Here is a 17513-nt window from a genome sequence, read left to right on the forward strand (position 1 = left end):
ATAAATAAAATATTGACATGAAACGTTGTGAAGATAAGTCAACGTGGAAAACAAACAGGCGTAGGGCAATAATAACAGCGATGTTTGCTTTTCTGTGGGCAGTAATTGCATGCCTGTCTGGCGGCATAATTAGTTAATTGTATTTTCGGTGATCAATCTAGACCAAAACACCCCTTGGAATGTAAATAGTCCACCACGGGGTGTGGTGCATGCCAATTGCACATCAAATCATGGAGATTCATGGTACTGTGATGTTCATGTGTAGCTGGCCAGAATGAAGGATTTGCTGTTATTCATGAAACTTTTTAGACCGGTTTTTTTGCTGGTTATTTTACTTGGGAGTTTATTCCACACTGTTGTGCACTTGTAGCGAAGTGTATTTTGGGCTCGACTGGAAAGAATTTGCGGAACAAATAATTTTTGTGTTGTCGCACCTCTTGTTCCATGTTCATGTACTGATGATGTAAAAGTGAAGAAATTGTCAAAAGCTGAAGGTAATCTTTTGTGTATAAACTGAAATGCAAATTTGGCCAATTCAATTTTGTGCATGTCATATAATTTTAAAATATTTGTTTTTGTGTATAGCTTATTGGTTGGGGTCCGAAGAGGGCTATTGGTTATTATTTTTAAGATTCTATTTTGCATCACGGACAGCTGATGCATGGTTGTTTTATTTGCAAATCCCCAGGAAAGTAACCCATATAAAAGGTGTGGATGCACCAAGGAGAAATAAACACAACGGAGCGTTGATGAACGTACATAATGTCTTAATTTAGAGAGAACCCCTGCAGCTGAAGCAATTTTATTTCTGACGAAGTGGACATGATCAGCCCAAGACATTCTTTCATCAAAAATCACACCCAGATAATTTAGTGACGTTGCTTTTTGCAATTCGTTACCATTGACAGTGATTTGCAGATCTAAGGAAGCAGAGTGTGGAGAAAACAACATATATTTGGTTTTGGTGTAATTAAGGGACAATTGATTTGCTCTCATCCATTTGTCAACCTTTGTCAGCTCTGTATTGACGGACATTTGAAGTGTTGAACTTTTGTAAGCGGATATCCAGAGGCAGGTGTCATCGGCAAACAAGCGCGTTTCAAATTCGGATGCAGATGGAAGATCATTAATGTAAATTAGGAAAAGAAGTGGGCCGAGCACTGAACCTTGCGGTACGCCACATGTCATATAGCAAAATGTTGACTGGTTTCCTGAGAAAAAAGTGCTTTGTTGTCTTTGATGTAAATAACTTCTAAAAAAGTTATTTATGTGTCCCCGAAACCCATAATGTTCAAGCTTCTGGAGGAGTATGTCATGATTAACTGTGTCAAACGCTTTAGCTAAGTCTAGAAATATAGCACAAGTGTGAAGTTTTTTATCCTTTGCAGCAACTAAGTTGTCGTGAATTTCAGCAATTGTTAAGTTTGTGGAATGTAAAGGTCTAAATCCATTTTGATGTTTTGTTAATATATGATATTTTTCCAAAAAGCTTGCCATTCGCTTGTAAATGAGTTTCTCAAATATTTTAGAAAAGATCGGAAGTAAGGAGATTGGGCGATAATTTCCCAATTGTTTGGCACAACCTGTTTTGAAAAGTGGAATAACTTTGGCAATTTTTAAAGAATTAGGAAATGAACCAATCTGAACAGCTTCATTAAATAGTGTGCAAAGAATTGGTGAAAGAGCAGGAGCTGCAAGCTTAATTAGACAAATTGGAATATCATATGGCCCTGTCGATTTACTTTCGTTGAGGTTGAGGATGGTATTGTACACTTCTGTTGTGTATATTTCATGAAACTGAAATGAGTTTGAAATGGGATTGTGAAGATAAGATTTGGGTAGAACTGTTGTTGGTACAATTTTTAAAGCCATGTTTTTACCTATACTGGAAAAATGTAAATTAAAAGTGTTAGCTATTTGCTGTGGGTTGGTGAGTGTTCTACTTAGATGGATTATTTGAGATGTTTGGGGGTGTGCTGAGTGCCTGTCCGAAATAATTTTGTTTATGAGTTGCCAAGTCTTTTTCGAATTATTTGAGTTTGTATCAAATAAGTTTTTGTAATAATTTTGCTTGGCGGCTCTGATAGCATTTTTTAACCTTTTTGCATACTGTTTGTATTTGTCACTTGTTTTACCAATAGTAACGCATTGTTTGTACAGTTTGTTTTTCTTTCTAATTGATATAAGGATTCCTTTAGTAAACCATGGTTTTCTTTGTTTTTTAGATCTTCCAACAGAACTAGTGATGGGTACATGCTGGTTAATTAAATGCTGGAATGCGGTTATCAAATTTTCAAATTTTGTGTGTATGGATTGATTTGTTTGAATAGTCTCTGCAATACTGTGCACATCATACAGGTAGTTGTCAATATTAAGATGCCTGTAGTCCCTCCTCGGTTGTAGCTGCTGCAAATGCATTGGACTAGTCTTTTTTACAATGGCAAATGATGGCAGATGATCAGAAATGTCAAAAGTTATGAGACCTGGTATAATTGTATCATTTATATTATTTGTGTATATGTGATCGATAGCTGACATTGCATTTGACGGGGCAGTGTGTGATGGAATTGTAATTAGCATGTGTGCATTTAAACTTGTTGTCATTAACTTGTACTGTGTTATTGTGGATGTTGAAGCCAGACTGTTGATGTTAAAATCTCCAAGAATGTAATATGTAACATTTCTTTTATTCAGGTCAAACAAGCACTTTTCAAAGTGTGTTGAAAAGAATGTGATGCCAGGACCAGGGTGTCTGTAGATGACCCCAACAACCACAGTTTTTTTGTGGTGTAGCTCCAACTCAATCCAAAGGTTTTCACATTTTGTCATGGAAAATTGGTATTGAGTTGTGACCTGGTACTGCAAAGATGTTTTGATGTATATTCCAACACCCCCTGCATTTGTTGGTGAATCAGCATGCAAAAAGGTATAACCACTAAGTGAAATGTTGCTTGTTGTGTTTGCATGTAACTTAGTTTCTGTGATTGCAATGATATGAGGCTCAAAATTAATTGTATGCAGAAATTCTTCCATAATGTGCAAGTTGCATGTAAGACTTCTGACATTGAATTGAAGTAATATTAAATCATTAGAAGTAGTGGTTTGTATCAGTGTTTTAAACTCTTCTATATCCAAATAATTTGATTCTTTGATATTGGTCATGAATGTATTGGGGTATCTTGTTCGAAATTGATGTGTGATGTATTATGCAAATGTTGAAATGACAATAAGGGGTATTTTACCAGGTGCATACAAATCAAAACAATGGGAAGTTCAAAAAACAAAAAAGAATACATACATATTGGATTGCCAGTTAATTGGATTGCTTCAACAGTTATGATTCTGGAATGCTGTTTTTCTTCATATCTTCTTGATTATGGATAGCAATTGTGGAAGATGTTTCATCCTTCTTTAACAGAATGGTGCCGTTTCTTGTCCAAATGAACTTATAGTTATTCTGTCGTTTGAATTGGAGACATTGATAAAACATTTTTTTGTTTGCTTTTGTAAGACTTTCATTGATATATATTGGTGACTGGTGTGAATTTTCTTCAGAAACCCTTGTTTTGAACAATTTAGACCGATTATTGTAGACTTCATCTCTAATTTTTCTGCTTGTAAACTTAACGATTATTGGTGTGGAGTGTTTGTTGTGCTGTTGATTTTGCAATGAACCAAGTCTGTGGGAGGTGCTTATGTTTTCTTTTTTAACTGTGACACCAAGACGTTTAGCAACTGCTACAACAATTTCATCAGTGCTTTCATTGCTGGTTTGAGGGATACCTTTTATCTCCAAACATTCACGTCTGCTATATTGCTCCAATGTATTTACTTCATTTTTGCATGCCTCCACATCTTCTTTGAGTTGTTTCATTTCCTCTTTCAGTTGTACATTTTCCTTTTTAATGGTTTTTAATTCTTGTTCTGTGCTGAGTAGTTTTTTTTCAATGAAATCATATTTATTTGACAAAAATGTTTGGCTTTTTTTTATGGTGTGCAGCTCAGCTAAGACAGAATTTAGTTTGGCAGCCATTTCATCTTTATTTTGATTGATTTGGGAAATAAGTATATCCATTTTGGCTGAAACATTGCAAGTGCTGGCATTTTTCTTCGGTGTAGTTGGAGACATTTAACAGATTCACAAATCTTATTTACTTTCTACTTGTAGGCTTATTCAATACACCTTATTCAAATAGAGGCATGCGGCTCCCAACTACTTATTTTTCGGCTCGCACCAGATCTTATTCAAATAGAATCAGATCTTATTGACAGTAGCTTAAAGTGGACCTACGACGTTGTTAAGTGAAGATATTGAATATAAATCACCGATAATGTCGAAGTCATTCAAGGAAACATCTGTACATCAAAATTTTATTCTTTAGATCCTATTTTGTATACTTTAACAAAATTGTGACGCGGGCCACATTAAAAAGGGAAGCGGGCCGCAGGTTCCCCACCCCTGATATAGCATATGCGACAGAAATGCAGTCAAACTTTGGGCTTGCTGGTGACCTGACTTGGTCCGTGGACGAGATGAACCCCAGAGTTGCATGGCCGAAAAGCATTTTCGACGATTCCCTGACGGCTACGGAGCTATCAAATGTTTTTGTGTTCGTACAGCAAAAACTGTCAATTCGCGAGATATTCGAGAGTTGTGACTTCCCGAGTCAGCGTTATTAGTTGTTGTGATGTAGCCTATGTATTTATCGCTAAATGTCGTCCCTGAGTTATGACGTCACATTTCGTATATAACCGTATACTGCGTCTTAAACGGCCATTCAATACAGGTAACCGCTTAAAGGTGTGTGCGTTCACGACATGGTGTCAGAAGTGTGGTTTTAAATAAAATGGAAGGTTCGTTCTCACTGCCGGAAGCTATGCCATGGAGTGGCAATGTGTCACAAAACTGGGTTAAGTTTATTAGGGGATTTAGGCTATATTTGACAGCTGTTGGTTATGACGGAAAGGCTTCAAAAGTTAAAACATCAATGTTGCTCGACGTGTTGGGAGAGCAAGGTCAAACCATCTACTCAACATTTAAATTTGAAGAAGGACAAGAAATGCACTTTAAAACTGTGATCAATGCATTCGAAAGCTACTGTTGTCCGAGGAAGAACATCACCAGCGAACGATACAGGTTTTTCTCTAGAAATCAAAATTATGGTGAAAGAATAGATGTTTTTATAGCCGATTTAAAAAAAAACTGTCTAAAAGCTGTGATTTCGGTGATCTTTGCGACTCACTAATCCGAGACAAAATTATTATTTGTATTAAGTGTGATCAACTTCGTCAAAGTTTGCTACGGGAAGAAGAATTATCCCTTGAAAAAGCTATTAAAATGTGCATAACAAATGAAACAGTAAGGTCACAAATGACAATGTTTCGATCAGCAAATTCTACAAGTTTTAGCTTAGATGCTGTTCAACGCCAACCACGTGGTAATCAATTACCAGCGCCCCGAGTTTGCAGATTTTGTGCGTTGCGACATGACGTCAGAGCGTGTCCTGCCTGGGGAAGGCGATGCTTGAAGTGTGGTGGAAGAAACCACTTCGCTCGATGTTGCAGTGCAACTAATCACCCGCAAGCGCAACATGCAGATACCATTCAGACGTACAACATGCAATCTGTAAGTACTACCAGTCCACCAAAAGATTGGCTTGTTGACATCATTGTGCTTTCATGTACACTTCTTTTTAAGATAGATACGGGAGCCCAAGTGAATATTTTGTCACGAAATGATTTTCAAAAACTTCAGGGACGTCCTTGTGTTTCTTCTACCAATATTCGATTGATCTCCTATACTGGCCACCATATTCCAGTTTGTGGGACCGTTAGTTTAACACTTCAGTACAGGGAGCAGTCATTTACTCTACCATTTGTTGTTGTGGAGATTAATGCATTGCCTATTATAGGATTAAATGGAGCAGTAACTCTTGGCCTAATAAATAGACTTGAACCGATTGTCAGTGACGAACAAAATTTGCTGTCCAGTATTTCAGATTTATTTCAAGGATAGGGTTGTGTTCCAGGTTGTCACCGAATAAAGACCGATAGCAGAGTTTGTCCCCTAGTCCGTCCCAGCAGAAAAAATCCATTTGCACTCAAGAACAAACTACAACAGGAGCTACAAAAAATGGAAAGCATGCAAATAATCAAAAGAATAGAAGAACCAATTAAGTGGGTGAACTCTCTTGTAACAGTAGAAAAGAAAAACGGAAAACTAAGAGTTTGCTTAGATCCGCGAGATTTAAATAAAGCAATTTTGCGTGAGCATTTCTGTCTTCCGACTAGAGAAGAAATCATTAGTCAATTTTCAAATGCTAAAGTATTTTCTAAATTCGACGCTTTGTCTGGTTTTTGGCAAGTAAAATTGGATGAAGATACATACAGTCAAACTTCGATACTATGCGACCTTGCTATTATGCCACCCTCGCTACTATACCATTTTTGATCGTCACCAACTAAATTCAATAGAAAATATATTTACTATGCCACCCCTTACCCTTGATACTATGACACATGAGAGTACAGTATTACTGTATTAACGGTCTGGTTATGGATTGAAAAATTGGGCCTTCTGACAACTTTCGGTTTGAGCTCATGATAAAACAGAGAAAACACGAAAAACACATCGTTGAATAAACAAACGTGGTTACGTTAAGAGGTTTCATGGCTTTGCAGCGAGTTATGTAAACGCCGTTGTGTGCTTGTGTCACGGCAAAACTAACAGATCTTGTTTGTTCTAGGCACGATCTATCCGTATTATGGAATAAATTCTACTGTATACTGTAATAAATTATACTGTATACTGTAATAAATTATATTCGTACAACACAACGTGGCATTACGGTACATTGTTACGTCACAAGGCTATGTTTAAAAACAACCCTCGCTATTATGCCACTCCGCTACTATGCCACTTTCTCTCGGTCCCAAAGGGTGGCATAGTATCGAAGTTTGACTGGTAGTTCTAGGCTTTGTACGTTTAACACTCCGTTTGGACGTTATAGATTTTTGCGCATGCCGTTCGGCATTTGTTCCGCGCCAGAAGTGTTTCACAAGTTGGTGTACATGATGTTTGAACCCATGAACGGCGTTGTAACGTCTATGGACGATATTGTGGTTTGGGGTTCAACTAAGCAAGAACATGACATGAGGCTCAAAAATGTGTTAACGGTTTTGAAACGCAATAATCTGAAACTCAATAAGGAAAAATGTGTGTTCGGGGCGGACAATATTACTTTTCTTGGTGAAGTTGTCAGTGCTTCAGGTGTTCAACCTGATCCAAATAAAGTTCATGCAATAGAGCAACTGAAGCGTCCACAGTCTAAGGGTGACTTGCTAAAATTTTTGGGAATGGTCACGTACCTAGGTCGTTTCATTTCCGACTTGTCTACTAAAACATCTTCTTTGCGTTTGTTATTGCATAAACGGAGCAACTGGGAGTGGACACAAGCACACGAAATGGAATGGAGGAATTTAAAACGGCTCGTTACAATTGCCCCAGTACTTCGTTTTTTCGACCCAAAGAAATCGATCAAAATTTCAGCAGACGCATCAAAACATGACTTGGAGCTGTAATTTTGCAACAACATGGTAACATGTGGCAGCCAGTGGCATATGCAGCAAGAGCTTTAACAACCGCTGAAACAAGGTATGCACAAATTGAAAAGGAATTGCTTGCTATCACTTTTGCCTGTGAAAGATTTTATCAGTATGTTTATGGTCAGAAATTTGTGGTAGAAACTGATCACAAACCTCTTATAGCATTGTTTCTCAAGGATTTAAATAACTATCCGTTGCGCATTCAACGTCTAATGATCCGGTTGCAAAGATTTCACTTCACTGCGCAGAGTCTACCCCGGGTAAATTCATGCACACAGCTGATTTGTTATCAAGATGTGTTGAAAACAGTGTGTCCGTTCAATCGCTTCTTGTCATAGTGTAAGTGAATATGTTGATCTAATTGTGTCCGCTATTGTTTGTATGCCACTAGTTAAACAAAAGTTACAAAGTGAAACCACTTGTAACGAACAGTTGCAAAGTGTAATGCATCTTGTAAATAATGGTTGGCCTTTATATAAGCGTGCTTGTCCTGTTTTAGCAAAACCCTATTTGGGATGTTAAAAATGAACTTTCTGTTGTTGACGGTATTTTGTTTCGTGGATCTCGAATAGTTGTTCCCATGTCTATGCGCAGTTATTTTTTAGAACGTGTGCATGAAGGCCATTTGGGTGAAGTAAAATGCAAAGGACGAGCTCGGGAAAGTATATATTGGCCTGGGTTATCTAACGATATATCTGGTTTGGTTTCTTCCTGTGCCATTTGTGCAACATTCAGGTCACAGCAACAACGCCAACCGTTAGAACCTCACCAAGCTCCTTCTTATCCCTTCAGAAAGTGGCAACTGACCTGTTCTATTGGAACCGAAAACTGTTTATGGTAACAGTGGACTACTACTCCGGATATCCATAAGTAACCCCGTTGACTATACAACTTCTGCGGCTTCTGTTATAAGTGGTTTGAAAACAATTTTTTCCAGGTTTGGATTTCCCGAAACTGTTATCAGTGATAACTCTCCTCAGTTTTCTAGTGAGGAGTTTGCAAAATTCCCCGAGGAATGGGGTTTTGTTCATTTAACCTCGAGTTCACATTATCCACGATCTAACGGCCTGGCTGAGAGTAGTGTCCAGACAACGAAGCAACTACTTAAAAAAGCTCACGCTAGTGTCCAGGATTTTAACAAAAGTTTGTTAATATTTAGGAGTGCTCCTCTTCTTTGCGGGAAGTCACCAGCACAGCTTCTCATGGGTCGGCAAATCAGACACACGATGCCCCTGGATATCGAAACGTTAAAAAATTCAACTTGCCGTCCGCATGGAAAAGAAAGAAAAGAACAAAAGAAGTATTATGACAGGGGAACAAGAAACATGCTGCAATTACAAGTCAACGCTCCTGTAAAACTATACAATACCCAAAACAAACTATGGGATCAACAAGGAACTATAGAAAAACAATTGTCTCATCGCTCTTATCTCGTAAAAACTAGTGATGGTGTTTTGTATCGGCGTAATCGTGTTCATTTACGTCCATTGAATGTTATTGTGAATCCTTACCCTTCGAGACGCCAGTTAAGTTCAATTTAAACGAAGGGAAGTTGTGATGTATGTATTTATCGCTAGATGTCGTCCCTGAGTTACGATCACTGTTTTTGTTCAAGTACAACTCTATATATGGAAACAGGTTTCCAAAGATACAGAATCAGTCGGTAATCGTTATTAGTACAGCAGCCAAAATGTCGGCCGAACCAAAAATAAATTCTGTACGCGTTGGACGGGCCATCGTACGATCTGGAATTCATTCCAATTAGACAGCTTTAATCAACACAGTGACAATGCGTCAGTTAGCCAGCATTACGCCTTCAAGCACGCCATCGCGTATTAAAAAAAATGGACCTGGCTGAATGTTTCCAAGTAACGTTTGCTGAGAGTCCTGATGCCGCCCTGCTGGACCACGCTGAAGCCAAATTGCTAAAATTAACCGGCGCTACTATCAACATTCAGCACATGATACTGTCTAAAGTCAGATAGTCAGTTTATTGGTTGCCTCGTATGTCGCTTTTTTGTATTTTGTTTTTGTTGTTTCTTCTGTTTTTGTTATCGTTGTGCCTTCCTTTGCCTCTTATTTCTTATTGTGCCCGCTCGATATTTTGGTTTGTTTGTAGCTATATCGTACGAAAAGTCGTCAAATCTGAAGAAAATTAGCAACAATTTTGCTTTTAAACAATCGTACTAGAGCAGTGGTTCCCAACCTTTTTGACCTTGCGGTACCCTATCAAAGAGATAAATATTTGCGGCACCTTGGCAAAATTGGATCAATTTTATGAGTTTTCTGTATTTCAAATAATTGTATGAAATAACACAGAATGAGTTGCACAGTATAGCGCTCGTAAATAAATGTATCTGTTTAAAAGTCAGTGCAAATTTGGGCTTGGCTTCTTGCACAAAGTCCTTTAATATTTGGGGGCACATTCGATACAGACACGCGCATTTCTTCCTCGACTATAAGTTGACGTTCTCGTTTTTTTTTTATGTTCGTTAATACGAAAAATCCACTCACACATAGCAGCAATTTGTACAAATGCTTTCAAACGCACCTTAGTCGGCAAACAAAATTCGTACCAGTTTGTATTCTATCGCGATTTACAATTGACCATGTCTTCGAGCCTATTTATGGGCCCGCCGCAGTTAAAGGGTTTATAACTTAGCCTTTTCTCGATTAGGTGTGTATCGTGCTATTAGCTATGTATCGATCGATTGGCTATGTATCGTATTCCCATGCAAAAGTTTCCAACAATTTTATCATGATGAACCAAGCGAAACGCCGTCTAGTGTTAAAGGAAATAAATGAGTGCTTAACATTTATAACTGATACTCGGCTAAAAATAAATAAATTCCGCACGGGTTAAAGTTAAAATAAAGAATGGGCCGCAGTAATGCAATGTTAATATCTCGCGGCACCCTTAAGGATTGTAATTGGCACCCCAGGGTGCCGCGGCACCCCGGTTGGGAACCACCGTACTAGAGAAATAACCACAAAACGTGGCTTAAAACTGCAACGTGATTAGGTTAGTGCCTTGTTTATGACGTCAGACACACAATTGTCTGTCAGTGAATGTGGTCATTTGTCTGCGAATGTGTTGTAATAAATGGTTATCTCCGGATATAAAGCAGCAACAACTTTACGACACATTTTTTAAACGTTGCAAAACCAAATGACAAAACTAAATATTATTTCAAACATATCGTCGTCTTCTAAATTAAGACAAACGTTGCATTCTGTTGGAAGTTTGTTGGGCTTTGAGTTTGTCTTGTGATTGCACTCATTAGTGACGTCACATAAAGTGACTTAATATTTTACGTTCGCCACCTTGCATTTTTGTAAAACTCGGCGCCTATGCCTGTTTCCATATTTAGAGAGGGTAATATTGAGTTCATTAATTTGTGTTAAAAGCCTGTATATTACTTTTCCTGTTATTTACACAACACAAAGATTATTTCGACAGTTTGGAGTCCGTAACGTACTGGTGTATCTTTAAAATGTACTTGTTTTCTATTTATTTAGGTGAATAAAAATCGTTTCAATTCACTCTTTATTTCAATTGTCATTTTCTTATCAAGAGAGGACATGACATAGCTTAGCCTCAACCCCAACCCAAAAGCTCTAACCGTTAGCATGTTCACAGAATTCTGCTTTTAAATATGGGGGTTACACATTAAGGTTAGGGCTAGTGATGCACCGAAGTTTCGGTTGGCCGAAACATTTCGGCCGAATACGCTGTTTTTTGATGTTTCGGTTTCGGCCCGAACTTTTTTCGAAAATTCGGCCGAAACCGAACTTTTTGATTGCATTGAATTAATGCCTAAACTATCATTTTCGCCTATACCAGGGGTTCCCAACCGGTGGTACGCGTACCACTAGTGGTACGCGAAGGGTTTTCAGGTGGTACGCGAGTAGCTTCTGTTTTGTTCACAAAAACCTCAATTTGCAACTTTATATTTTGTTTGTCTGGTTTTGTTTACAAAAAAACAGTCCCCAGGCCTATTGTCATTGTTACGTAACTATTCCTGTTGTTTCGTATCATTACGATCTTCAAAATACAGGTCATGTCAATTCTCAACAAAAAGCATAGTTGCTACTTGCTATGAAAAGCCGAACAACGCTGCGGCACAGTGGGCGTTAATTATGTCAAATGATTTCTCTTGATAGATATAAGTTATCTACTGTTTTGGTGCTTAAGATAGCGTTGAATGAAATATGATTCAAACAAATTAGTTGTTCTGCAAGAAGTGGTACCAGCATAGAGCACATTAGTGCTCTATGGTGGTACGCGTGGCAGTGCAGAGCGTCCAGGTGGTACGGGATCGTAAAAAGGTTGGGAACCCCTGGCCTATACGAAACGTAATAAATTAACTAATTGTTGTGTATATATAACGAGCCACAATGTCTACAAAATATTACAAGTTTAGTAAAACTTCCGCATAGTGAAAGTGATTTTGATTTATCATAATTCACTCCACTCGCATCCACGACACAAGGTTCACTTGGCAACATTCATATAAACGGGGATTTTAGGTTCGGCCTGATTCGGCCGAAATTATTCGGCCTCGTGGCCGAATATTCGGTTTCGGCCCGAACCTTTTTAGGCGGGTTCGGTGCATCACTAGTTAGGGCAATTAGGTTAAGGTTTTATAATAAAAATAAAATAAATCTTAAAACTTAGGCCTTCACGTTAAGTTTAGTTCCTGACCCTAACCCAGTCTCACTTGTAATTTAAATACCTGCGCTCTTTACGCAATCTACCGGTAGGTAACAAACGTTTCTGTATTCTATTCTGTTGTGAGTTTATTGTGGTGTTTGTTTACAGTTACACACCAAGGTTTTTCAGAAGAACGAAGTAGTGAAAATGTTGCTGAAAAGTATAAATCACAATCTTGTTTGATGCAGTAGTATAATGTCTTCAAAAACATGGGAAGTTTTTTGGGAGTGGTTTGGAGTATTCATGCTAGTCTCACAAGGTTTGATTTTTTATCATTTTGTACTAAGTAATAATAATAAAAAATGTAATCATAAAACATTGTAATTTGTTATTTTTTCTAACCTTTTTTTCAAGGGAAAACATTTTTGTGTTTTTAGTGTGTCACGGTGAGATATGTGAAAGCTACACAACAGAAAATTTTGTCCAAAGGGCATTTGCTTGTCCCCGACTCTCTGACCCAGACAAAGATGTCTTTTGTTGTAATATTTCCTCACAAACGACATGTTGTGATAATCAAACACTTTCTGTTTATAATATAAATAAAGTTGTTCATCCAGCATTACCAAGGTAAGCAGTTCTCCAATTAACAATATATTTTTGTGTGTGTTTTGCATCAAATAGTTTGGTTGTTAATGGATTTAACTCGAATTTTAAAAGTTCAATGAACATTAAATTTGAAATGTACTGTAAAGCATTTATATGACATCCACATGAGAATGTTACATTGTTTTATGGTACTGTTTATGCCCCCAAATAACTTTTTTAAATTGGATTAAATTGTACTTTGTAACACGCGTTTTTGGTTCAGGAAGTCCAAATTAGATTTAAATGTTATAAAAGAACAAATTTTATTTCCATGTTTTGTTGCAGTAGCCTAACAGTTTTTTATTACCCTACCATTATAATCAAACCAACTCTTCATAAGTGTTAAGTTGACAACCCTAGTTTTGCACAAACAACATGTCTGTGATTTTAACTTACATTGCAGGCAAGGAACTGTTGCCCTGGTTGCCGTGTCAATATATGGCGGGATTCTTGTTATCCTTCTTTGCGTTGACTTTTTGTCACATTTTTTCCTCCTAAACAAAAAAAAACACTGGTGTTAAATGACTGCCCAACTTTTTTAGTGGAACATACTTTCGCACTTTTATTTTCTTCAGTTGTTGCATATGGAAAACTTATTTATGTTACTGCACCGATAATAATACAATGTAGGTCGATGTAGTTAAGTGCTGTAAGATCTTATGTTTTACCTTTCCCTAATGTTAGCCAACCAATGTTCGATTTTAATCAGTATAAGTATTGATTAAAAGACTGATGAGTTTAATTTATTTAGGTGCTCTAGATATTGACAATAGATTTATTGATTTGTCCACTATTAAACATTTAAATGGTTTGATTCCTTATTGTACTTTTCTTTTAGTGTACCATTTGTTAGGTCATTGGATATGCAAATTTAAAAGCAATAACCTTTAAAATTGAAAACACTTTTATTTCTCATAAACTAGTAGCAGATACACTGTATAGTATTGTGTTCTGTTGTATCTACCCTATTGACACTGAATGAATAATTTATGCACTACATTTAAACAAACATGTAAGACCAAATACTACTGGTGCCTTACATTGTTGCTTCATTTAATGTGTACAATATCTTGTTTACTGTGAATGCTATGTGTTAACCCAACCAACATAATTTTTTTTTATCATAATAAACTTTTTTTAATTTTCCATTGCAACAAATCTTAACAAAACTCTTTGATTTTTTGGGGGGGTTTTCTTAGATGGACTTTAAATTAAAGAAGTCTTAAGTTAATACTTCACACTGCTTTTTGGGGCAGCAGTTATCAACTATTTTTAGTGTTATAGCCAGGGTTGCCATCGACTTGAAGCCGAAAAGAAGGACAATCGACAAATTATTTTTTTATACAAAACGAAACAAACATTTTTAAAACAAATCTTTGTACTTATACAAGCCATGACATATCATATGCAATATTTTGGCCATAAACAATAGCAACTCCTTGTTCGTAGAAAATACTAGGTGCATCTCACAACAGCTCAGATCTAGGTCTACTTTTATCTGTAGCAGGGATTTTACTAGTAATTGTTCTACTAGTAAAAATAGTAGAACTAGTAAAAATAAGGCAAAATAAGGACTCAAGTCAAAAATAAGGACATTTCTTAGAAATAAGGACAATGAACTTTTCTAAGACATTGCCCTTAAAAATAAGGACAAATCTTAGAAATAAGGATGAAGCTATGAAAAATCATTAGGTACTAATTGCAAAGGAAGGATTAGTGTGGGGCTACAACATACCACAAAAACACAGAAACAGTTGCACAACTCAGTTCATAAAAATCCTGTTTTCGGGAATATCATTGGAAGGACCTCCAACATTGTTTAGTAAAATTCTAAATACTGGGTAACAAAAAGTACGAGATTATTCAATAATAAATGTATGAATACTATTCCGAGAGGCGGTGGTTCTATTTTGGAGTACAAATAATTGACTCTGCGGGGGCTAGTGTGCGCGCGTGCTGTGTTATTGTTTACTTGAAAGCTCGTTATTTCTTCTGCTTCTTGTGGCTCGTATCGGTCTGCAGTAGCGAGTAAGTTCATTATTACGATTCTTAACGCTTGCTGCATAGAGCCGACATGATCCACAAAAGAGCAATTTAGTTCTTGTCTTTTATTTTGGTTACGCAACACACATCAAGTCTCATTTATCTCAAGGAAAGGATACGATGGAAAAAGAAAAAAATATCAACGATAAACATTGGCTTTTAAACTGATACTCGTTTTTCATGCGATCATTCCAGAACAGTACCTTCTTTTACTCACATCAGTTATTAGTTTGTTTTAAGTTAAACGCTTGCAAAGATATGCAGCACTGCAATGGATTGCACAACTATTTCGAAACACCTGGTTCACGCAACAGCCTGTCTTATGGTCAGGCTGTTGGAACATATCAGGAATACGGGAACATGTAACAACGACACTGAATATGTGCTTCCAATAGTTACTGAATCATGAGAACACATGGAACAGTAAAGTTACACCGCTCGATACCATATGTCGCAAAAGCAGCATATAAATTCCATGGAACGAAAAGTCATGGTTACAAAGTTAAAATTTTCCATTACTTAATGCTTAGCTCAACCAAAGTACTAAAATGATGGTTTGAAAGCACGTGACCGCTACAACTCTCTTCATTCGAAGGAAATTAATCTGTTAATATGGTGCGAGGAAGCAAAATTTTAAGTCTTTTATGTTAAATGTAGGCTACAGAACGGAAATTCGTTCCGTTCCGGTATTTTGAACATTTTTGTTTCGGTATTTTGGCCACGTTTTTGTAGTTTGGTCCGGTGGCATGAAACACTGCTTTAAGGCGCCCGTTGAAGGGTAAAATTACTTGGACAAAATTGAAAATATTCTTTTAAAGGCAAGTAAAAAAAACAATACTTAAAGTGAAAAGATGTACTAGTTGCACTTTACAAGCCGGAGTTGGATAAAAAAATCCGATTTTGGCGTTGTAAACTACGACTATGCACAATATAAGATGCCTGCCAATGGAATTCAGTAGTGATGGGACGATACCAGGTTAAAACCTGGCAGGTTTTGAAGCGAGTACCGATAGCGAGTACGACTACCACATGTATATACCTTCGATACCGAGTACTTAAGTACAGTGTTGTACTTAGTTGCATATCACTGGCTTATATATCTGCCATGGCCGGGGTATAGGCGTGCACACACACATGCAGAAAAATGTTTTTTTTTTCACGGGGTTTGAACCCAGGAACCTTCCGGGGACGAATCCCGATCAGGGTTTTTTATGTCTGTACATGGGTCAGGCGCGCCAGACCATTCGGTCAAGTTCCTGCCCCATGCAGAAAAATGTGATCTCTACACGATAGCGAAACAAATAAACGTAACCTGGCGGAACTTTTTCCCGATTTTGTGCTGTCCGAAGCAAATATTGGCATAGAGTTGCCTGTATTGAACTTCGGTATTCGCACGTTGGTATCGAAAACTGAGACAGAATATTTCGATTATCGATGCCATTGAAACCGTTCTATACCATCGATACCCAATACCGGGTACCCGTCCCATCACTAGAATTCAGTCACTAACGATTATAACTTTTTTTTACAATTTACCACTATAATTGAAGCTGCATCTAGTTCACAGACTTAAACAGCCGAAGAGCGCAGAGAAATGCTTACAGTTGGTAGAAAAGTCATTTATTCCAGATTTGATTTAGTTCATTGCTTGGTTTGTTTTACTTTTACACCCGTTGTTTCACAGAACGACTGAAGATGCCCTTTTGGGGTGAAATATATATCGCTAAACAACTTTGTTGACTGATTTTGATTAGGAAGCACTGTTGCTTCGTCAATTATTCTTAATTACATATAATTTTATGTATAATCAGTGATCGTCGACAATAAAGATGCCTACTACTTGCGGGATAGATCCTGTACCAAACACTAAATGTTATTCCAGATATTAACTTACTTTAGTCAAACGAAATGCGCTACGAAAAAATTAAATTAACAAAAACTTTACGGCGCGACTCATATTATAAGTTTCGCTACCCAAAGTACATATAATTACTTAATTGTGTTCAAAATATTTTGTCTTGTGGAAATTGTAAGCTCTGCGTTTACTCAACATAAATCTTACTCTCAGTTTTATAGTGTGTAGGAAAAGAAACTTTATTTGTGCCGTTCCAAAATCTTGGAATTGAAGCCCTTTTTCTCATCCCAATTCCGGAATGTTTTTCCTGAAATCCTTGGATTGGAGGCTTGTGTAGTGTTTGACACTCAATTAAGTGTCCTAACATCCCACAGACTTATATGTTAAGACCTTTTAGTTTCCAAATTGGTTTGTTCGGTAAATAACCTTTCAGGCCTAATTCGGACCACAAAAAAGTCGGGGGCAGGTTTGGGGCTTGTACATTCGGGTTCGGGCTTAAAATTTGGGCCCGCTTACAATCTGATGCTTGGTATAACTGCTTGGGTGTATTTACATTGGATTAAACCGTTCGTTGGCCCGCTCGCTCGAAAGCGCACTGTAACGGAAACAAAATTGCTCGTTTTAGTTTAAAAAGAACAATTGAAGAGCAGAAAAAAGCATCTTTTATTACTATTGATTAGATCTAACAATGCGCGTTTACCGTAACACTTT

The 17513-nt window shown here is 37.3% G+C and overlaps 3 protein-coding genes and 1 pseudogene across 3 annotated transcripts; 3 read left to right on the top strand and 1 right to left on the bottom strand.

Moving 5' to 3' along the window:
• Positions 1–3334: 3334 nt before the first annotated feature.
• LOC145209038 (uncharacterized) lies at positions 3335–3874 on the bottom strand. Its single transcript, XM_080079288.1, has one exon. It carries the CDS (start codon positions 3872–3874, stop codon positions 3335–3337), a length of 540 nt encoding a protein of 179 aa, XP_079935414.1.
• An 855-nt stretch (positions 3875–4729) lies between these two features.
• Positions 4730–6016, top strand: LOC145209048 (uncharacterized; annotated as a pseudogene).
• Positions 6017–7601: 1585 nt separating this feature from the next.
• On the top strand, positions 7602–9146 carry LOC145209063 (uncharacterized). The gene is made up of 3 exons (XM_080079316.1): positions 7602–7654; positions 8341–8442; positions 8543–9146. Exons 1-3 carry the CDS (start codon positions 7602–7604, stop codon positions 9144–9146), a joined length of 759 nt encoding a protein of 252 aa, XP_079935442.1.
• Positions 9147–12396: 3250 nt separating this feature from the next.
• LOC145208935 (protein shisa-like-1a) lies at positions 12397–14050 on the top strand. Its single transcript, XM_080079183.1, has 3 exons — positions 12397–12578; positions 12697–12886; positions 13308–14050. Exons 1-3 carry the CDS (start codon positions 12515–12517, stop codon positions 13423–13425), a joined length of 372 nt encoding a protein of 123 aa, XP_079935309.1. The 5' UTR covers positions 12397–12514; the 3' UTR covers positions 13426–14050.
• Positions 14051–17513: the final 3463 nt, after the last annotated feature.

This window comes from Phallusia mammillata, chromosome 1, assembly GCF_965637545.1.
Source record: "Phallusia mammillata chromosome 1, kaPhaMamm4.hap1.1, whole genome shotgun sequence".
NCBI lineage: Eukaryota > Metazoa > Chordata > Ascidiacea > Phlebobranchia > Ascidiidae > Phallusia > Phallusia mammillata.